Here is a 22411-nt window from a genome sequence, read left to right on the forward strand (position 1 = left end):
ACACAATTACACAAACTTGTGATGTGAACAGTACACCTGCTTTATCAAATGGGCATAGTTATGAGTTAGGAACTTAAGATCTCTGATCTCTTAAAGGAAAAAAAAAAGTTAGGAGTATTAGATATGACCTAGTGTTAAAAAAGTTATAGCTTATGATTAAAAAGTATAGCACATGCTGAATTTTAAATTTTGATGTGAATATTATTTTAGGGTTTCTTTCACCACTTTCATTTCCTAACCTTATTTGCATTGTCATGATGCTAATTGCTAAGAGAACAACAACCTACTATTCTTTTTTTCCTTTCAAATTTTTGGCTTTTTAGAGAAAACAGTGCGAAGTGGAGTCAAGTTTGTCAACGGCTCAGTGCGAAGGGTCTGATCGTACCAATATCTTCAGGCGGCCAGTCATACAATAGGCAGTCAGATTTCTAAGCAAGCAGAGCTGAAAGAAGTTAATAATGCTATCCAAGAAGGCTCTCCAGAGAGCAGGCGCTGTTCTCTTTGCTTACACATCAGCAGTGAGCAGATGCTGAATAAGCAAACTATGTCCACATGGCAATGGCGTTACAATTTCGTAACATGTAATTTTACGACAAAAGAATCATCATGTAGGTAAGCAGTACCGTCAGATCACAGGATCCATTCCCCCCTAGTTCCCTACCTCGAAAGACGAACAACAACACGATGCTTGTGGGAAGGTTCATTCCAACGAGTGAGGTTCAGGGAGCGGCAGATGAGCTTTCTGCCATGTTCTGAACATCCACCACCGGAGTGGAGGCCTCAGTCGAGGTCCTTGTCCCGGTGTCGATCCTCCGCACCTCTTCAATCATCCTCACCACATCTGGCATCTTAGGCCGCCGTTCTGGGGTCCTTGAGACGCATGTCATGGCAATCTGGAGCATCTCCACCATCTCCTCTTCGATGTTGGGGTACCTCATCAGCTCGACATCGAACACCTCAGCGGTCCACTCCTCCCGGACAACAGATTGCACCCACCTGACCAGGTGGACAACCTCATTTCCGCCACCGGTAATCTGAACTGGTGATCGCCCGGTGAGGAGCTCAAGTACGAAGACACCGAAGCTGTAGACATCCGAACATTGCGATGCTTTCCTCGAGTCGGTGACCTCTGGCGCACAGTATCCCAGAGAACGGGACCTTGCGGTGATCGGGTTCATCAGTGATGCCAAGCCGAGGTCGGAGACACAGCCATATTGCTGGCTGTTGAGGAAGATATTTGAGGCCTTGATGTTGCCATGAACAAATTTCCCATTGTTCTCAGTGTGAATGTGTGCAATTCCTCTTGCTGCTCCCAGGGCTATCCTTACCCTAGTTTCCCAGTTCAAAGGTGTTCTGTCCTCCCCTCTCTTCCCTGCATGGGGAGAAAAGATGGTTATGTCTGTACATCATATTCAATTTTGGGTATGAATCAATACAAATGGCTTATCTTGCCAAGGGATACTGATCAATTTCAGATGAAGATAGGTTCATTCTATCAACATTACTATAACAATTCACAGAAAAAAACAATGTGTCTATTTTGTTGATGAAATGCAGCATCTGAATTTAGGAATTCAGTCCTTTTATCTTCCATAAGATGCCACGTCTAAGGAAATATATTTTATCTTGCTACCATACTGGCCTTGACATGACTAGTTGACCATGCCAAGCATGCCATGTGAACGAGAATTGAACCAGCTCCACATGCAAGATTGCAAGTGAATACAGCTAAGAGCGATGTGGAGCCATATAAATTATACTCCTACCAATCAGCTGGATCTAAATGAGCATGGCAAATTTAAGATGGCACAGAAATCAAAACGAGGAATAGAAATTAGAAGGTTCTAATTTCACGTGGCTGAATGGAGGCACCACAAAAGTTATAATTGTGTGCCACTTTAAGCGAAACATGAACAGGCCACTAAAATTGACTCTATTAGAAAGGTGAAGAAGTTCGAGTGGCATATTGAAAGAAGATGATTCACATTTACTGAGATAAAAGGTCAACATCAGGGTAGGCAAAAGAAAATGTATATATTGAAAGAAAACCAAATTGACCAACTGCAAGGTGGAGTTTATTCCCCAAATGTCACCAGTCAAAGGTCTCAACTGCTCAGGTAGAAAAATCAAGTCAGCACCGTGTATAGACAACAACCATTAGCCAGGACAAGAACAAGAACCTCTTGTGCATTTTATACCCTCTCTATACTTCACTAATTCCTTTGTGAACACATCCAAATTATCACCCTACCATTCAATCAACAAAAGTTTCCTTGCACTATACAAGTCTATCAAACTTATGTAACTTCCAACCCCCTTTCAAAAGACAAGCAACTTCACATATTTAAGTCATCACAACATTATCCGCATTATAAATTACCTTGTTAATTACGACATCTCTTTTTTTTTCCTAACATATTGTGGCATCTCCTAAATCCTAGAAAAACAGATTCTTGAAATCACACCTGTCATTATCATCACGAGTTAACTGCGAGACTAACTAACCGAGAATGACATATGCTAAAATACAACAGTAAATTAATTGCAGTGTACAAGTTAGCATTGATATGATGAGTGTGACACCAAGATTTGTTATGATAAGTGGGCATGGGGATTTCGATTTACCCTCAGGTTCGAAAGTGACATGAACAAGAGCAAGAACCATACCATGAAGCATGTTGGATACGCTTCCCCGGCTGTAGAAGTCGTAGACAAGCAGCTTCTCGTCCTTGGAGTAGTAGTATGCCCGGAGCTCCGCCACATTGGCATGCCGAATCCTCCCGACGAGCTCCATCTGCTGCTCGAAGTCGCGGCGCCCGGCGCTCACCTCCTTCAGCCTCTTTACCACCACCGTGGTGGCGTCCTCCAGCACCGCCCGGTACGCGGTGCCGAACGCCCCCTTCCCAAGAACCTCGGCGGAGGCGCGGAGCAGGTCCTCCAAATCGAACGCCAATGCCGGGCCCTCGAAGAACACGATCCGGTTCCCGTCCCCGGCCTTGCCTATCACCGCCTTGGACTCCGGCGACGCCCTCCCCTTCTTCTCCGCGCTCTTGCCGGACACCACCTGGCTGACCTCCTCGCTGCCGTCACTCCTGTTGCAGAACACAATCAGGAAGACGGCGATGACCGCGGACACCGCGACGCACCCGCCGACGATAATGGCAAGAATGGCCGCCTGGCTGAGCCGCAGCCGCCCCTTCGCTGGCGAGCTGGCCGCTGGTGGAGACAGAGAGGGCGGCGTGTCCACTGGCGACGCCGGCGCCGACCGTGTCACATTGTTCCCGGCGAACGAGGCATCGTTAAACCTCAGCAGCGATCTGGGCACGGTGCCGTCGAGATGGTTATTGGACAGGTTCAAGAACTGGAGTGCCGGGAGGCAAAGGTCCGGGATGCGGCCGGAGAGCGAGTTGTTGGAGAGGTTGAGCGCGACGAGCTGGGTGAGGTTGGACAGCGCGGCGGGCAGGCTACCATTGAACCCGTTAAACGAGAGGTCGAGCACCTGCAGGCTCCGCAGCGCCGCGAGCCGGGGGGGCAGCGCGCCGGAGAAGGCATTAAGCTGGAGGTGCAGCCCCGTGAGCGCGGCGAGCGAGAGGAGCTCCTCGGGGAAGGGGCCCGAGAGGTTGTTAGCCCGGAGGCTGAGCACCTGCAGCGCGGTGAGACGGCCGAGCGTCCCCGCCGGAACCGGGCCGGAGAGCCCCAGCCCGGGGAGCCGCAGCGCGACGACGCGGGAGCCGTCGCCGCTGCAGGTGACCCCGGTCCAGTTGCCGCAGACCCGCGGCGACGACGCCCAGTTGATGCGCCCCCGGCCGCCGCCCACCCCGCAGAGGAAGTCGAGCAGCGCCGCCCGGTCCGCGTCCGGCTCAGCCGCGCCCATCATCAGCAGCAGCAAGAACGCCGCCAGGCACAGCGGCAGCCTCGGCGGCGGCATGGCTACGGCCCCAGCCAGCAGAAGAGGAGAGCGGTTGCGAGTAGTGGGAGGGGAGCGCCGCCGTCACTGCGGGTGCGTGGTTTGGATCTGAGGAGAGGAGACGATTCGATGGGAAGCGAGAGCCGCAGCGCCGGTTGGGGAAACGTGCGCCAGGGAGAGGGAGGGAAGGTCTCGGTTGGGGTTGGTGCCGCGCGGGGAGTTGGCGGTGTTTGTTTTGCTGGATTTGTGGGGAGCGGCATGTGCGCCGTGCGCGGGAGCGGCGTGGTGCCCGTGTCGGCTACTCGGCTAAACCGATTGGGCGGGGGCGCTGCTGCGCGAACCGCACGCACGGGCGCGGCACGACCGCGCGCCGCGCCTGATTTGCCACCGTTTTTTTGCGGTTTCGCGTGGGCGGGGGGGTCGCAAGCGCGAGGAATTTCCGCGTGAGCCCGGCGCGTTTTGTGTGCCGCTGCTGCTGCACGGAAACGTGACTGCGGTTGGGATTACGGGACAGAGAAGGGGAGTGAGCCGCATACCACCGAGCCGCCGTCCAGCAAAGCGCAGTTAATACGATTTTTCTACGATTTTACATCATAATAATTGTGATTATTATGATAATCATGGTAACCGTGACGGAGAAAGACCGTATTTCTGATCACGGGAGATTATTCTTCTTCTTCCTCGCATCGGAAGGTTGCAAGTTGCGGTACAGTAGTGCACTCACCCTCCTCTCCCCTGTCCGTGGTTGAATCGCACTAACACACCACTCCTCCCCTGTTCCGTTACAGCCATGTGACCGCGACATGCTCTTGACACTGCATGCATGTGCCCACTTCCTATGTAGCCATCGACCCAGCTGAACCTGAACCCCCAACGGCCTCTGTACCCTACCAATCTACCATGTCGTCTCCCCAGGTCAGAGGAGCCCAACGGCTATGACACGAGAAGTTAGCAAAAGTTGACAAATGACAAGAGCTGAAACTCAGCATTAGATTTAGCAAAGGTTGACGAATGACCAGAGCTGAAACTCAGCATTAGCAGTAAGATCACACACACATTCACATCAGGAGGTGTTTAGATTGAGAAAATTTTTAGGGAAATGTCATGTCAAATGTTTGACTGGATGTCAGAAAGGATTTTTGCATACGAATGAAAAAAGAATTTCATGGCTAGCCTGGAAACCGCGAGACGAATCTTTTGAGCCTAATTAATCTGTCATTAGCACATGTTGGTTACTGTAGCACTTATAACTAATCATGGACTAATTAGGCTCAAAAGATTCGTCTCAAGATTTCTTCCGTAACTATGCAATTAGTTTTTTGGTTCATCCTTGTTTAATACTTTATTTAGGTGTCCAAAAATTTAATATAATGTTTTTGGAAAAAAAATTTGGAAGCAAAGCAAGGAAGTGGAGGGGGCCTTTGGATTGGCCCGGCGGGAAAAGTGAGCCGGTTGTTTGCATGGACTTTGTGCTCCTACAGCGAAAAGATTGCAAGTTTGGAACCGTGATGATTGCATCCAACGACAACTGCCAAGCTTGACACTCTTTTGAAACAAAACCCAAAAGAAAAAAAGATGAAGAAGAACAGAAAGACAAGTGCCATCCTGCAAGCTTGACTTGGCCTTGGCCTTGTTTAGTTTCTAAAAACATCACATCGAATCTTTAGACATTTAAATAAAGTATTAAATATAGATGAATTAAAAACTAATTGTACAGTTACGGAAGAAATCTTGAGACGAATTTTTGAGCCTAATTAGTCCACGATTAGCCATAAGTGCTACAGTAACCCACATGTGCTAATGACGGATTAATTAGGCTCAAAGGATTCAACTCGTGGTTTCTAAGCTAGCCATAAAATTCGTTTTTTCATTCGTGTCCAAAAACCCCTTCTGACATTCGATCAAACATTTAGCTTTCACCCTTTTTGTCAGATCGCAGGACAGTCAAGTTTGAACAACACCCATCGCCAGCAAGCTGCTGCTTCTCATGCTTTGTGGGGGCACTGCCAGCATTAGCACGCAGTAAACATCATCAAGGGGGTAATCATTGTCAACGCGAGAGAATCGAATCGGAAGCAGGGGAATTGCTTGGAGAGTTGGAGGAGCTATACTGCCAAAAAGGATGTTAGCTCACGCTAATTGCTTTTTAGGGTTCAAACAAAAGTGACGGGTACGCACATAACAAAGCAATTAAGCAATGAAGCTTCTAATCTAAATAACGTACGTGCGTACCCGTCTCTCTTGCTACCATGAGTATGGGTTTGCATCATTGACTCATCATTGAAACGAGGAGTTATCAATTCGCCGCTAGTTTAGTCGAGGCAATTAAGCAATCTTTTATGTGGATGCAGTTTCCCACCACTACTCTTGTACAGGTACTATTTGCATGGATGGATGCATTATTTGCATGCATGGTGTGCAGGCTGGAAAAACAATCGTATATTCCAAACGGATTAAATGGAATACCAGCAGTTTCAGCAGGGGGGAGGTTGAATAATTTGTAAAAAATAATAATTTATGAATAAAACTATTATAAATGTATTTTTAGTGATTAAAAATCAATGTTGGAAAATAAGCTTCGGTAAACCCTCCCCCAAATCAACTCAAAATTCAAAGTTAAAAATTCGAAATTTGACATATAAGCATAAACAAAAGCAAAAAGATCAGGATGTAAGCATAATAGTTGTATAAGATAGTGCGTATCAGATTGCTAATGGTATAAATGTACATATTTACATTTTACAAACGCCCACTGAGCTAGACTTCAGCCTTACACCCTCGTCTTTTCATTTTCGTTTATGTTTATAAGTTTAAATTTAAATTTTTAACCTTAAATTTGAAATTTGAAGTTGATTTTGAGATTTTTTATCAAAGTATTTTTTAGCCTTTGTTTTTACATCACTAAAAACACTTATATAATTTTTTTATTTGTAAATATATTGTTTGGCTTTTTTTAAAGAAATATTCAAACCAGGAGGGCCTTGCACTACCCTGTCCGTGTGTTGTATACAAAACTCATTGCTAAGTATTGCAACGTGAAACGAAGGTTATAGCTAATACTACCTCCATCTCATAATAACTTCATTTTCAGTTTTTTGATACTATGTTTTGATTCTTCATCTTATTAAAATTTTTTGAGATTAATATTTTTACTGTTACTAGATAATAAAATATGAATAATATTTTATGCGTGATTATTTTTTTAGTTTTTTATAACTTTTTCAAATAAAACAAATAGTCAAACGTTGGATACGAAAAAACGAAAAATAAAGTTATTATAGAACGGAGGTAGTACCAGTACAAATTTACAATACACTGAATTAACCCCATGTGACCTTTTGCCAAGCATGCTCCCCGTGTAATAGCAGTATATGTACGCGTATGGCTCTACGTACACCATCGGTCCCGGCGAGGATGGGTCGTCGTTAATTTGATCCGGAGCCTGCAGCTGCTGTTGGCCGAAGCAGCTGGGGTTTGGCGTCCTTCTTTTGGGTAGCTGGGTAGCTGGGTAGTATAGTATTAGTAGATGGTGATGGATCGACATGGAACGGACCACAGAGTACGCCATGATTTGCAGGCAGGCACATGTGCATACGTACCCCTCCCTTCCCCTCCCTCTTCACCGAACCGTCGAGATTTCAATCAATTCTCCTCTACATCTTGTACGGTTTGTTTAATCTTCACAGTGGCATTGCTGCTTGCCTGGTTAATTAATTGGCTATTTGTTTAGGATCTTTTGGCGTCATGCTATTATTGCTGCCGTGGCAAAAGAAAAGCTTACGAGTATATGAACCGAAAGGCAAAGCGATGACGCTCGAACTTGGGCGTGATTTCAAAGGGTCTGTGTAGGGCGGTTGCAGCTCATCGATATATTTGTAAATGAAAAATATTTTATAAATAAAATATATATTTTGAATGATCTAACAGCCAATATCGAGAAGTAAATTTTTTAAAAACCCTCAAAATCAAACTCTAAATTTAATATTGATAATTTAAATTTTTTTTATAAATACAAGTAGAAACGGAAAAAAAACGAGATGGTTAGCGGCTTTTGAGACGTTTCTCCACCATGCATGCAGTGGAGCATTCACCAAAACTTTTGGCTTTGAAGTCTGATGAAGTGATTATTCCGTTGTCGGCTCCAGCCCTTTTTTCCTTGGGTTTGGCAGCTCTCTCCTCAAAGGAGGAATTAGGAATCGTGTTCGAGTGTCAATTCGGTCCCGCTGGCAACGTAGCTGAAGCTGCTGAACCACCGTGAAAAGAGTCACGGATTCACAGGGGATCTTCACCTGCAGACAGAGTAGCTGGGCGACATAACACCAGCCGTGGTTTTATCTTCCAAGTACGTAAAAAAAAAAAAGAGGTTTGCACAGCATAATCTTCATCAATCATCACGCATGCACACGCACATCTGCTCGCAACAGCAGTAGTAGTGTTGATGAGAAACAGTCGAGGAGATGGGAAAAGTTTGGGAGAGCAGCAACCACGGACACTCAGGCTGTGTTTAAGTTCCTAAAATTTCTTTTTTTGCAAGAGAGGTCATGTCAACATGTATGGTGACATATTTGAAGTATTAAACGTAGTCTAATTATAAAATAAATTTTAGATTCTGTTTAAAAACCGCAAGATAAATCTTTTGAGTCTAATTAATCTATCATTAGCTCATGTTGGTTACCGTAGCACTTATAGCTAATTATGTATTAATTAGGCTCAAAAGATTCATATCACGATTTTCCTCGTAAATGTGTAATTAATTTTAATATTTATATATATTAATGTTTTATTTAGGTGTTCAAAATTTAATGTGATGTTTTTAGGAACTATGAGCCTCAGCTCAGCAGCAAGTCGTCGTCGTTATCAAGCGAGCAGAAGAAAAGGCGATCGATCAGATCAGGCGGCGAGACGACGAATCGTGCGATGGATGCTACTGTCGCCAAGGCAAAAAAGGCCAAAGCCACACGACACAACAGGATGCAGGACGGGACACGGTTGGGGGTGTTTGGACTTGTCATTTCTCGCCCGTGAGGAGAGGCCGGTCGGTCGCTAGCGTAGCGTTTTGCATGTATTTCTGGTAGTGGTACGGTACGGGATCGCAAGCGACGAGTCTGATGCTGCAGACGGATCACGCGCGTCCTTTTCTGCAAACTGGGACATGCTGCACAGTGTTAGCCGGTACCATTTTGTATAACTGCACGGTGGGCTAATGTTCAATTGTTGCATTTGTATCATTGTATGTAACGATGAAGTAGTATTAAACGCTTCATAAGCGGTGGAGTTGCAGTATTGGGCTTGACAGTGAGCTCAGGCTTGTTGCAAACAGCCCACACAGGTCGTCACCATGGGATGGGCCAATTCCTTTTGCCATTGTAATGTTTCTCACCACTGTTACTGAAATGTTTTACTGTGCAGTTTTCAGTAGTGGCATGGCATCGAAACGTATTTAAGTGGATGAATAAATAACTGTTCTCTCTCAGTATAAATTTCACTTCATAAAACCATAGGCTGATGTTCACTTAAATATTGCATCCAAGTGACTAATATAAGTTAATTAAATATGTACTACCTCTGTCCTGAAATAAAATCATTTTTCAGTTTTTAGATACAATATTTTGACTCTTTGTCTTATTTGAATTTTTTTTGCGATTAATATTTTTATTCTTACTAGATGATAAAATATGAACAGTACTTTATGTGTGACTAATTTTCTTAAGTATTTGTATAAATTTTTCAAATAAAACAAATGGTTAAAGCATTGGGCACAAAAATCAAAAAATAACGTTATTATGGGACGGAGGTAGTAGAGATGAAACAAATTCATCTCAATGAAGGTTTTAATCTAGTTTCATAATATAGATAATTTTATATACCAAGTTTCATCCCATGAAAACTCAACTCCTCTCTCACATCATAAATTCTATGCCATATCACTATTTTTGCTTATACGACATGTCATTTAATGAGATTAAAACATTTATGAACCTCTCACTAAGCTTGGTCTTATAACATAAAAATTGATAAAAAGTGGTATTCGGATAACATCCAGCTATTGTCTTCTGGTTTATTTTCTAGTTCTATAACTAGTCCCTTCATATTTTAATACATGACGCCATTGACTTTTTCACGTGTTTAACATTTATCTTATTTAGTAAACTTATGTAATTATCATTTATTTTATTGTAATTAGATTTATTATTAAATATATTTTAATTATAACTTATATTTTCATATATTTATATAAAATTCTTAAACAAGACGAATAGTCAAACGTATGCTAAAAAGTTAACAACATCACTTAGTACATATTCTTATAACCTAATTATCGTATTGGATAGCTTTTCTTATTACTTGAGTATTGTATTAGGTAGCTCATGTTGCTAGAAGCTCCTTTAAATAGGGCCATAGACAACCTGTACAGTGATGGGATTATTAAGCTCAGCAAATCATCTATCCTATTATACATCCCAAGATAGACGATGTGAGAGAAAAGGGATTTCATCAACTTATCTATCTCATCATCTAAAAATATAGCATCATTCATATTAGGAAAAAGAAATCTAAATATGGATGTTCTCTCTTCTCCCTCTACATCTCAACATCTAATCACAAGAGGAAGAAATAATAACGACATAAGAGAAAATGGTTGTAAAATATTAATAAAATATATGAATAATATAATATAGATGTATCGTTGAAGTGATAATGTAATATAAATAGAGAATCTATTTTAGATGATTATGTGATGGGAATGCTCATAGTCAATATACATTTTCTATCTCCTCTCTCCTTCACATCGTCAAAAAATCTTTCGGAGGCTGACATCACATTACTCTTCATTCCCTTGTAATAGTACTGTAGCAGTCTGAAAGACGGGGTAATGTGCAAATGGTGAAGTTATAGTTCTGCACAGTTGCTGTGAACAACTGACAAGTGGAAAAGGCCAATGGCATACTTGTAAACGAAAAATAATTTATAAACTAGTAGTTGTATTTTTAGTAGTCTAAAATGTCTAGACTGGAATATAAATTTCGATGAAAAACTATAAAATCAATTTCAAATTTAAAGTTAAAGTTAAAAATTTAAAATTGAGCTTATAACCATAAGCAAAAGCGAAAAAAATATGGGTGCTACAATCCGTCGTGCAAAAGAATTCACAACAATTGTACAAACTTCATACAGTAATTAAAGGTGGTCACAAAGCCGAATATAAAACAAAGAGAATACAATGATACAGCAGAGTAAGATCAGTGTTGACTAAACTGACAACATCAAGGTCCGGAAGCAAAGGAAGAAAAACTAGCAACGAAAGAGGTGGGTATACGATATCAAACCTCCACAGAATATATATCACTATCATAACCTTCCATCAGGTTTTGAAAGGATGCCGGGATTGGAGGACATTCAACGGGGACAATGCCTTCCAACATGTGAATAACTTGCCTCATGGATGGCCTGTGGATCTCATCATCCTGGATGCACCAACAGGCAACTCTGCAGGCAACATCCAACTCCTCCACACTCACATTTCCTTCAAGCCTGTCATCAAGCAAGCATAAAACATCTCCTTCGTTCACTTTAGCAGCAGCATAAAGGGGGAAATACCGGTGATTCCCATATCTCATTTTCTCGGTAGTCCTCCGACCCGATATTATTTCAAAGAGCATGACACCAAAGCTATAGACATCTGCCTTGTGAGTAATAGCCTGTCCAGATATCCACTCAGGTGCAAGATAGCCAATGGTTCCTCGGATAGTGGTCAGTGCAGTGCTGAATTCCCGTCCTAGAAGCTTTGCCATACCAAAATCTGCAATTTTGGGGTATAATTCTGCATCTAGCAATATATTTTCAGGCTTAATGTCACAATGTATGATGCAGTCCCTACATTCATCGTGCAGGTAGGCCAAACCTCTAGCGATAGCAATGACAATCTGATACCGAAGATTCCAACTTAATACAATTGAGCTTTCTGAAAAGAGATGGGAGTCCAAAGAACCATTTGGCATATACTCATAGACCAGCAACCTTTTTGTCCGTCCAATACAGAAACCCAAAAGACGCACAAGATTAGTATGTCGAATCATCCCAACAGTCCGTACCTCCGTATGGAATTGCTTCTCTGAGTGCCCTAGGCCTTTGAGCTTCTTCACAGCAACAATGGTTGAACCTGCAACTGTTCCCTTGAAAACACTTCCAAAGCTCCCTTCCCCAAGTTTGTCAGAGAAGTTTCTTGTAGCTTTCTTGAGTTGTGCATAAGAATATACTGCAAGAAAACCTTCCATTTTTGTCTGTCTTGAAACACACGAGGATCTCTTGTATATCAAAAGAAGCATCAAAACGATAAGAGCAACTGCTATTAACCCAAAAGTTAGTATGAAAACCAGTATGTTCGACCTGCTTTTACTCTGAGGACCTATACGCATATAAATCTTAGTGTATGGAGGGTTATCAGATGAAGTCAAATTCAGCAACATGTTGTACCATATCTTACAGTCAGAATGATAGGAGTATGCTGCACAGTAGCATTCACTTAGACAGGCTGCTCGACATTCTTCACTAGTTGCTGCCATCACATACTGAGGATTGTCAGGAAGCCCCTGCAAGTTGTCTAACAAAACAAACGAGTCAGTGGAAACAACACCTTGACAGTTTAAGGGGGAAATTCTAGCGCAGCCACTAACAAAATGTCCAAGTTCCCATTCATTTGGCTCTGTTGGTCTGAAACCATCAATACATTTGCATGTTCCTGTGCTTGTACAAATACCAAATGCACCACAGTGAAAAGCACTAACTTTGCAGCTGGAAGGGTAGCTCCACAAAGGTTGCCAACCACTAATTGATGCATTATCTAACCACCTCAAAAAACTGATTTGCCCCAGATGCAATTTCATGAACTCAATATCATTTGGAATTTCCGGATCATTTAATTGTAGCAAACTGCCATTTTCTTTGTAGGTAACCATCCAATCTGGAAAGGTTCCAAGATAGTCATGCCCATCAATGAACATGATGAATCCCCTCTTCCTACTTTGGTCGATCATGAGGGTACAATTATAAGGAGGCTTTTGTAGGGTAAGCAAGATGTTGGATCCAATGGCCAAGTCCAATCCAAGCCATCCTCCTGGGAGCATTGCATCAGCCGGGTGATCAAAGCTCTGCCATCTGACCACGGAAGAGTTGAGGCGATCTCTTACTACAAAGTTTCCAGTGTTAAGGAGAACTGCCACAGCAGTGCCCGAGCCCGATCCATTTCCCACTGAGTTTGAGGTCCATAGAACAGAACCGAGCTCCTCAATATATAGTTCGCTTGCATTGATATATAACGTAGCATTAAGGAAGTTGGTGATGGGAATTCTGTTTCCCAGCCAGAAGTTTACTGGGTTGTTGCTTATAATGTTCTTGTATCTTATACCCAGGTAGTGCTTCGTACCACCTGGGGAGAAAAAGCCCAACTCAAAAATACCATTTTCTGATACTAAGGTTTCACTACCTGAGAGAGATTGGCCAGGAAAAAGGGTATCTGATGCACTTGCAGAATGGCAGCCCACAAATAATATGATCATGTTGAGGATCATTGCAGCAAAGAAGGCAGAGCAATAATGGCTGAGGATCATTGCAGCAGACAGGACAGATAAAGAATGCTTGCCGTTCATTTCCTATGTGCAAGTACTATCTCTGAAGAAGAGACAGACATACATAAGGAAATGATAATACGAAGATACTGAGCAAATGAAATTACAATAAGAATGAATACCTCGAATAAAGATTGAAGAATATCCATGCAGCTCCGGTTTCCATTGTAGCCTCTGCACTTTTGAAGTTTTCATTGTGGTGATTAGATTTGTTTAGAAACAGGAAGGATATTGTGTTGCCACCGAAGTCTTTCAATTTACTGCACTAAAACTGACGAAGACAGTCAACTACCTAACAGTCACATACTGTTCGTGTGACACCAAACTGGTCAAACATCTTATCTCAATATAGTGCTATATATACCTCAAAAAATGATTGCCTTTTCAGCTTGTCTCTTCATCAATTATATTTCATGTCCGTCAATTATACTATCTTTTCAAAGTTAGGGAAATGACCATTCAGTTGGAAAGGAAAGGGATTGGATCTGATCCTTGCTGATTCAAACAAGCAATATTGAGTTACTAGCACTTCTCATTTCTTCTACTTTCAGATCATGTATATTGTATACTTTATGCTAATTCTGTATATCTTATAGAAGCCATTTGTGTTGCAAGATTTTACCGTGCAAGATCTTCTTGGTTGAACCTATGCATCAATGCTAGCAAGTGACCTTTGACATTGGAAGCTAGAAAAAAAATTGCATATGTCATGAACAATGAAACCACTCATGTGCCTGACGGTTGATGATGATCTCCAAAACTACAATGGTGGGGGTGAGTGGTGAATCTACCACCACCCCACCACCAACTCCCTGTGTTTTGGAAAGAAAAAGGAACATTACGGGACCAAATAACCAACATGTCAACCACCCCACCAATTCTTTACTTTTGGTGGAAAGAAAAAAGAGCAATGTGGGACCAAAAGGTCCACATGTCAATAATAAATATATAAAAAAATAATGGTAACACGAGTCGATAATTTTATTTAATATGTTAGTGATTTATAAAACGGTTCTCCACCTTCCTGCCTTTGCTCGTTGAAATTGAGTTTTGAATTCATCCTTCAATTGATGGTTCCTTATCACTTGGAGATCATCCTTCAATTGATGGTTCCTTATCACTGCATCCAGCTTTTAAAAGGATACTATACTGGACAAATTAAAGCGCTACATCCAAAAAAAAATGTCACTTTGACTAAACTTATGCTGCAGTGGAACTTGTAAGTGCAAAGATACCAAATCCAAGCACACACCCAAAAAAATATAGAATATATCAGATTACTAAGTGGGGTCAAAATTGGCAGATTAGGTGACAAATTAGTGCCGTTGTCAACTCAAGTAGTCAGTCGACCCATAAACTTAAGCCTTGTTTAGTTTTCAAAAACATCACATCAAATCTTTAGACACATATTCGAAGTATTAAACTTAGTCTAATTATAAAATAAATTTCAGATTCTGCCTAGAAACCACGAGACGAACCTTTTGAGTCTAATTAATCTATTATTAGCATGTGCTGGTTACTGTAGCACTTATGGCTAATCACGTCATAATTAGGTTTAAAAGATTCGTCTTACGATTTCCCTCATAACTATGTAATTAGTTTTAATGTTCATGTATATTTAATACTTCATTTAGATATCCAAAAATTTGACTTGATGTTTGTGGGAAAAGTTTTTGAGAACTAAATAGGGCCTTACATTGCTCTTGGAGACTTTTTGGGTCAAACATTTCATAGCTAGCCGTCTGTTTTTCCTTCTCCATAATGCGGCTTTCACATGCTCGCGTCCCTTTCCTTCTCCATAACTCGACAAGCTTGATAACGACTTGTAAATACGAGGTTGCTGCTGGCACCAGCCCAAAATTGATCCAGTCAATTGAGCATGTGGATTAAAGCCAATTAGTAATTCCTGCTGCGCTAGGGTTCGTTCATGGTTTGAGAATAAAAATAGAGCAGAAATCAGCCCACACTCCTGAACTTCTTTTAATTCACTGTGGCTGGCTAACCTACCAGGTTTCGTTGAGATGTTGCGCGCCAAAAACTTCCGCAAATTAGCTTGTTCCGTAAGAAATTGTGCATTTCTGCCTCCGGGAGGGCAACCAAAAACAGAAGACAAATTTGAGAACACATTGGTGATATCCAGTTTGCACCCGTAGCCCCGTAGGTGTGCAGGATCGAACGAACCTTAGGGTTTCCGGGGGATGAAGACAGGCATACCGACAAGCCGCCGGCGGCCAGCCCCTTCCGCGCGCGGGTGCTCGCCGGCGACGGACCGCGGCGGCGGCGGCCGGCATCCCAACGCCATCCGGCGCCCTCCTCCCGTGGGACGCCGCAGGCATTGCTGAGGGCCTCGCTGCCAGACGCGGCCCACGAGTCACAGAAGCCCACGAGAAATCGTCGCGACTAAACCGGCCCAACTAAAACGGCCCACGGGGTAGTGATCCCGTTTCCGGACTAGAACGGCCCAACTAAAATGTCCCCGTTCCAGCCCATAAACTATGGGCTGAATGCTAGTGACGGTACCATTTCGGCCCAAAAGACAACGGGCCGTGCTTTGAACTTCCAGAAGAACGAGGTCCTGTTTGGCTAGCTTCTCACGGTTTCTTTCCTGATCACCAGCTCTCTAAAATCGATCAGATTCTGAGAATAAAAAAGTCTGTATTTGTACTGTGTTTTATATAAAAAAATATGAGGCAATAAAACAAATGAATTCTGCTCAAAAGCAAAATAACCGTGCTTCATATAATATAAAATTATTAAAAATGGATGCTTGGGTTTCTATGTGTATATAATAAATTATACATACTTGGTTAGGAAGCGCTGAAAGATCGTGGTTTCAATTTATAGCGTTGAAATTTACTCCTCCCTTCGTTTCACAATATAAGACTTTCCAGCCTTGTCTAGATTTATATAGATACTAATAAATCTATATATATAGTATCTATATAGATTTATATAGATACTAATGAGATACCACTGTTTTCTATGTAAAATTTGGTACCTCTAGATTCACCAATTGATGAATATATATAATTTATATGAGCTTTTTTCCCATCCTTAAACAGGTACCATAAGATACCACTGTTTTCTATGTAAAATAAGGTACCACTATTTCATATTGTAAGTCTTAAGGATGAGAAAAAAGCTCATATAAATTATATATATTCATCAATTGATGAATCTAGATAAACCTAGAAAGTTTTAAAATATGAAACGGAGGTAGTACACAAAAAATGAGAATTAATGTGTAAAAAATACAAAAATTCCACACAAATTATCAGAATGTGTAAAGATATAAAAAAAATCTTTGTATAGATAAAGAACACAAAAACTACTTTTATTTGCCCACCTACATATAGCATGCAATGCTCTAACCAGATAAGCGAAGCAAGAATTTGATCTGGGAACTACGAGCATGTTTGGTTGCTGCCCTGAGAAAAACTTGCCTAGCCTGATACAAGCCTAAGTGTAGCATGGAGTTATTTGGTTGTCACCTTGAGATGCAATCTCTCTCGCCTGCCCTGGTACACTCCAACACTAGATTAGCCTGACTCAGGCGACCAAAATCGGTCGTCTGAGACTTGGGCACAACAGCAAATGTAATTAGTTAGGTACCATCCCTGATAGATAGGTTACAAAATATTGCTGCAACCACCGTCAGAGATGCTTTCTCACTTCACTTCTTGTAAAATCCTGTTATCTTTGCGGTTTTTTCTTTATCTCAGGCAACAGTGCCCAACCAAACAGCTGAACTGTCAAGCCGCCTAGCTTGGGCAAAATTCATCAACTACATATGTGCCTCATGGAGGCATGTCTTATCCATTGGCCTGCCGTATACATTGGTCTAGGAAGAGACTTTGTATTTTTGTTGAACATGAGTTCCACAGTATTTATTCGGCCACCGCGGAGTGTGGCATCACGAATGACGTAATCATTATGAATCTTTATAATAGGAAAGATATGATTATATCGATCAATCTATATAGTTATAATCTAGACTCATTATCTAATGGTTACCATATTTTCCTTTTTCTCGAACTAATGTGGTAATTTTCAGCCTCTAGAATGTACGTAATGTCTTATTTTTTAATTGTCTTTATAATATAATATATGGTAATAGATTTGGTAACAAAAGATGAACCAAAGTGCAGTGTTCTATTTTACTACTATTTGATAGACTTTGAGCCTTGGACGCAAACATGCATGCCTTTTGGGGGAAAAGCACCCCTTTACTTTCATAAAAAACAGAAATGCTACTTTCCATTTCATAACGTAAAATGTTTGAATTTTTTACTTGTTATGTTTGATCATTTTTCTTGTTTAAAAAATTATAAAAATATCATTTATTTTGCATAGAACTTATATTATTGTCAAAAAACTTTAAGCACGACTTGTTTTTTTATATTTATACTAAATTTTTAAATAAGATGAATGATCAAATATTATAAAAAAAGTTAAATATTTTATATTATAAAACGGAGGCAGTACTTCGTTAGAAAAGGGCACGTTGAATAGGGCACTTGATAATTGATAATATGGATGATTAGTTTCTCTGCCGTAGCATGTTGAACGGCAGGGGACCTGCATCCAGTGATTGCAATTTCGTTTCCAAATTCCAGACCACCCGGCGTTTTCAAATGTATTCGGTTTCCGCAGTGAATTCGGCCAAAAATTGTTCAAAATTAATTTAAATTATTTCCGACTGAAATTTTCTACTACCCCTGCCTGTCTACATCGGCGTACGTAGTGCACAGTAGACTGTAGTATGTAGATTGTGGGAACCGGAACTGGGCATGTGCACGTTGGACCAGAACAATGAGGGTGTGCTTGTTCATGGACCAGAATAATTAGGGTGTGTTTGGTTCATAGACTAGGTGGGATGAGTTAGATTCATCCCTGTGTTTACGGTATGGGTTGTTTCTTTTTTTTTTGTTGAGGGATGAGTATGAGTTGTTTCTATTTTTTTGTTTGGTTGAGGGATGAGTTGAACCCTGTTTTTTATTTGTTGTTTGGTTGCGGAGATAAGATGAGATGGAATCATTTGTTTAGTGAATGTGGAATGATTGAATGTGATTACCTCTCCACAATGAGTTGGTGAAGTTACCTCTCATATTCAAAATGATACATTGAATACTATGATTAATATATGAATAATCTAAAGTAATTAAATGTATAATTATACATTTAAAATATTTAAAATAATTTTAATAGACTAAAATGGATATTTCACAATAAATATCACATATGCACATGCACTGCAATAAGCTTGGTTCCTTTCATTATAAACAAATTCACTGGTTAAACAACATTAAATGATGCATTAGCAAATAATAGAAAAACTCTATCGGTGCCGAACCATTCTGAGATGGATCCGTCCCACTGTTTTGGTGGGATGGGTTGGAAAATTTCCACCGTTTTAGTAGGAATATTTTTCTCTTGGGTTCAACCCATCCATTAACCAAACATGGTCATTATTGACTCTATCCCAAGCCATCCTATCACTCGAACCAAACACATCCTTAGGGTCATCTTTAGTATTTTCAAAACAAAAAAAATCAAACAATATATTTATAAGTAGAAATTATTTTATAAATAAAATTTTTATATACATGTTTATCCTAATAAAAACAAAAAAAACAAGCTGAGGATAAACTATAATAAAAAATAAAAAGATCTTAAACCCAATCGTAAATTTGATGTTAGAATTTTAAATTTTACTAACTTATAAGCGTAGGAAAAAAAAAAGGAGCGTTAAGTGCTCGCTCCGTCGATTTCCATAGTTAGCAACCATGTTCTTGACCAAAATAGTAGGAGCGAGTTTTAGAGCACTCCGGAATTCGGATTCCGACGGCTGCCAGCGTAAATGCATTCTATGGCGTGCTCGTCGCTCTGCAAGCTATGGCTGCCAATAGAGAGTGCGAGTGTGAAGCCCGCTAGCTCGCCGTCTGCCCGTGCAAGAACGGTGCTTCTCGCCGTCCTCTTCCTCCTGCTCGGCGGTGGTGGCGATGGCGAGGTGCTGGCTGCGGCCGCGTCGACGGACACCATCCTCCCCGGCGAGAGCATCACCGGCGACCAGACACTGGTCTCCAAGAACGGGGAGTTCGAGCTGGGGTTCTTCAACCCGGGCGTCGGGATCCACTACTTCCTCGGCGTCCGGCTCAGGAACCTGGCGAGCTACAGCCCCACGTTCTGGATCGGGGACAGGGTCTACGTCGTCGACCTGCCGCGCGCGGCGCTCGAGCTCTTTGGCGACAGCTTGTACATCAAGGAGGCCGGGGCCAGCCTCTGGTGGTCGACCGTGGCGGGAAACGACTCCTCGGGCGCCGCCGCCGCCGCCGTCGCGGTCCTCCTCGACACCGGCGACCTTGTCGTCAGGGACCAGAGGAACTCTTCCCGGGTGCTGTGGCGGAGCTTCGACTACCCCGGCGATGCGCTGCTCCCCGGCGGGAGGCTCGGGCTCGACGCCGCCACCGGGACGAACGTCTCGCTAACGTTCGAGGGCTTCTCCCACAACGGCAGCCTCCGGGCCGACGCGAGCAGGAAGAACGGGTTCGTGCTCACCACCGACAGGCGCGACCGCCGCGGCACCTTCCCGGACTGGATAGTGACCTCCCAAGACAATGGCAGCTCGCTGGTGCTCAACCACCCCGGCACCCCAAATTCCACCGAGTTCTTGCAGCTGAAAGTCGGGCAAGTCAGCCTGATGCGGTGGTCGGACGCCGACACCGGCTGGGTCCCACGCTGGGCATTCCCCTCCGGCTGCAAGTCCGGCGGCTTCTTCTGCGGCAACTTCGGCGCCTGCACGGCCGACGGTGAATGCCGGTGCGTCGACGGGTTCAAACCGTCGGACCCCAAGGAGTGGGGGCTCGGCTACTTCGTCACCGGCTGCTCGAGGTCTCTCCCACTGAGCTGCGACGCGAACGGCCAGACCGAGCACGGCGACTCCTTCGCCATTCTTGACAAGCTGCACGGGCTCCCTTACAACGCTCAGGATGAGCCAGTGACCACTGACGAAGATTGCAGAGCTGCTTGTCTGAACAAATGCTACTGCGTCGCATACTCGATTGAATCTGGATGCAAGCTCTGGTACTACAACCTGTACAATCTGAGCTCAGCTGATAAACCTCCATACAGCAAGATCTATGTCCGTTTGGGTTCCAAGCTCAAAAGCAACAAGGGATTGGCCACAAGATGGATTGTGCTCCTTGTGGTTGGATCATTAGCTGTAGCTTCTGCAATCTTGGCACTGGTGCTTCTATGCAGATATAGGAGAGATTTGTTTGGTTCTGGTAAGTTTGCAGTAGAAGGCTCTCTGGTTGTTTACTCTTATGCACAGATCAAGAAGGCTACCGGGAATTTCTCCGATAAGCTCGGGGAGGGTGGATTCGGAAGTGTTTTCAGAGGGACATTGCCTGGATCAACAACTGCTGTTGCTGTTAAGAATCTGAAAGGCCTTGGGTACGCTGAGAAGCAGTTCAGAGCAGAAGTACAGACGGTTGGGATGATCCGACACACTAATCTTGTGCGTCTCTTGGGATTTTGTGTCAAAGGGAACAGAAAGTTGCTGGTCTATGAGTACATGCCAAATGGATCTTTGGATGCTCACATCTTCTCAGAAAAATCAAGTCTTTTGAGCTGGCAAGTTCGGTACTGGATTGCACTTGGTATTGCAAGGGGTCTAGCCTATCTACATGAGGAATGCAAGGACTGCATCATACATTGTGACATTAAACCCGAGAACATACTTCTTGACGGGGAATTCCACCCCAAGATCGCAGATTTCGGCATGGCGAAGCTTCTTGGACGAGGATTTAACGCAGCATTGACCACCATCAGAGGAACCAGAGGCTATCTTGCACCGGAGTGGATATATGGGCAGCCGATTACCAAGAAGGCAGATGTTTATAGCTTCGGCATCGTGCTTCTCGAAATAATCTCAGGGAGGAGGAGTACCGTCGCGATGAAATTCGGGAGCCATCGGTATTTTCCCAGCTATGCAGCTGCACAAGTGAACGAAGGAGATGTCTTGTGCTTACTGGACAGCAGGCTTAAAGGAGATGCGAATGTGGAGGAGCTCGACATCACCTGTAGAGTCGCTCTGTGGTGCATCCAGGATGGAGAGAGTGACAGGCCGTCGATGGGGCAAGTCGTTCGCATGCTGGAAGGCGTTGTTGACACAGAGATCCCTCCAATTCCAGCTTCGTTTCAGAACCTGATGGATGGCGGTGACAGTGATGTATACTCTGAAGAAACCTGGCGCGTGAGGACCCATGATTAGTGCCATTCTCCCTTCAAGTTTTCAGAATGAAACAATTTGGTGTCAGAAGATTGATCGGGCAGAAATTAGATATGTGCCTGTAAATGTACGGAAAAGTTCTAAAAATCGCTGTTCTAGTCACCTTACCTTGACATCTTCTTTTACTTTTTAAGTTCAGACATGCATAAAACTATACGATCAAATAATAACTGATGGCGTATGGTGATGATTGAGCAACTATAACCCATGTTTACGTTCCAAATAAAAACTGGCATCCTCGTCTTTTTACTTATGCTTATAAGCCAAAATTTTAAAATTTAAATCTTAAATTTAAAGTTGATTTTGATGTTTGTTCACTGCGGGTTTTTTTTCAGTCCTTGCTTCCAGATCGCTAAGAACACACGTATAAAAATTGGGGCTGACTCCGATGCATTTTACGGATACATCGTCTATTTTTATCGGACGGTTGTGATTAAATTATACTATCAACAATATTAGATATAGTAAAAATTTGAAGGGGTAATATCGTCTTTTTTATCATGGTCTTATTGCAAAAAATACAAAATTACAAAATACTGCTAATCAAGTAATTAACAAGTTACAAAAATACTTTTTTTTCTACTG

At 42.6% G+C, this 22411-nt stretch overlaps 3 protein-coding genes and 1 long non-coding RNA gene across 4 annotated transcripts; 1 reads left to right on the top strand and 3 right to left on the bottom strand.

Moving 5' to 3' along the window:
• Window positions 1-446: 446 nt before the first annotated feature.
• Window positions 447-4031, bottom strand: LOC102717027 (probable inactive receptor kinase At4g23740). The gene is made up of 2 exons (XM_040520165.1): window positions 2668-4031; window positions 447-1372 (listed from the first exon to the last, which is right to left on the bottom strand). The coding sequence occupies exons 1-2, from the start codon at window positions 3926-3928 to the stop codon at window positions 720-722; spliced, it is 1914 nt and encodes a 637-aa protein (XP_040376099.1). The 5' UTR covers window positions 3929-4031; the 3' UTR covers window positions 447-719.
• Window positions 4032-11031: 7000 nt separating this feature from the next.
• On the bottom strand, window positions 11032-13846 carry LOC102721113 (G-type lectin S-receptor-like serine/threonine-protein kinase At2g19130). The gene is made up of 2 exons (XM_006643865.3): window positions 13656-13846; window positions 11032-13576 (listed from the first exon to the last, which is right to left on the bottom strand). Exon 2 carries the CDS (start codon window positions 13552-13554, stop codon window positions 11230-11232), a length of 2325 nt encoding a protein of 774 aa, XP_006643928.2. The 5' UTR covers window positions 13555-13576; window positions 13656-13846; the 3' UTR covers window positions 11032-11229.
• A 433-nt stretch (window positions 13847-14279) lies between these two features.
• LOC107305053 lies at window positions 14280-15778 on the bottom strand. Its single transcript, XR_005810999.1, has 4 exons — window positions 15715-15778; window positions 15541-15611; window positions 15230-15442; window positions 14280-14699 (listed from the first exon to the last, which is right to left on the bottom strand). It is a non-coding gene; the product is annotated as an uncharacterized LOC107305053 (long non-coding RNA).
• Window positions 15779-19374: 3596 nt separating this feature from the next.
• On the top strand, window positions 19375-21990 carry LOC102721399 (G-type lectin S-receptor-like serine/threonine-protein kinase At2g19130). The gene has a single exon (XM_006643866.3). It carries the CDS (start codon window positions 19394-19396, stop codon window positions 21806-21808), a length of 2415 nt encoding a protein of 804 aa, XP_006643929.2. The 5' UTR covers window positions 19375-19393; the 3' UTR covers window positions 21809-21990.
• The last annotated feature ends 421 nt before the right edge of the window (window positions 21991-22411 follow it).

This window comes from Oryza brachyantha, chromosome 1 (genome assembly GCF_000231095.2).
Source record: "Oryza brachyantha chromosome 1, ObraRS2, whole genome shotgun sequence".
NCBI lineage: Eukaryota > Viridiplantae > Streptophyta > Magnoliopsida > Poales > Poaceae > Oryza > Oryza brachyantha.

Bases quoted from the DNA above. Each gene is read 5' to 3' on its own strand.
- LOC102721113 (XM_006643865.3), bottom strand. From the start codon at position 13,554: ATGAACGGCAAGCATTCTTTATCTGTCCTGTCTGCTGCAATGATCCTC.
- LOC102721399 (XM_006643866.3), top strand. From the start codon at position 19,394: ATGCATTCTATGGCGTGCTCGTCGCTCTGCAAGCTATGGCTGCCAATA.
- LOC102717027 (XM_040520165.1), bottom strand. From the start codon at position 3,928: ATGCCGCCGCCGAGGCTGCCGCTGTGCCTGGCGGCGTTCTTGCTGCTG. The intron at 1,373-2,667 runs GTATGGTTCTTG...CTCCCCATGCAG, and splicing joins CGTATCCAACATGCTTCATG to GGAAGAGAGGGGAGGACAGA.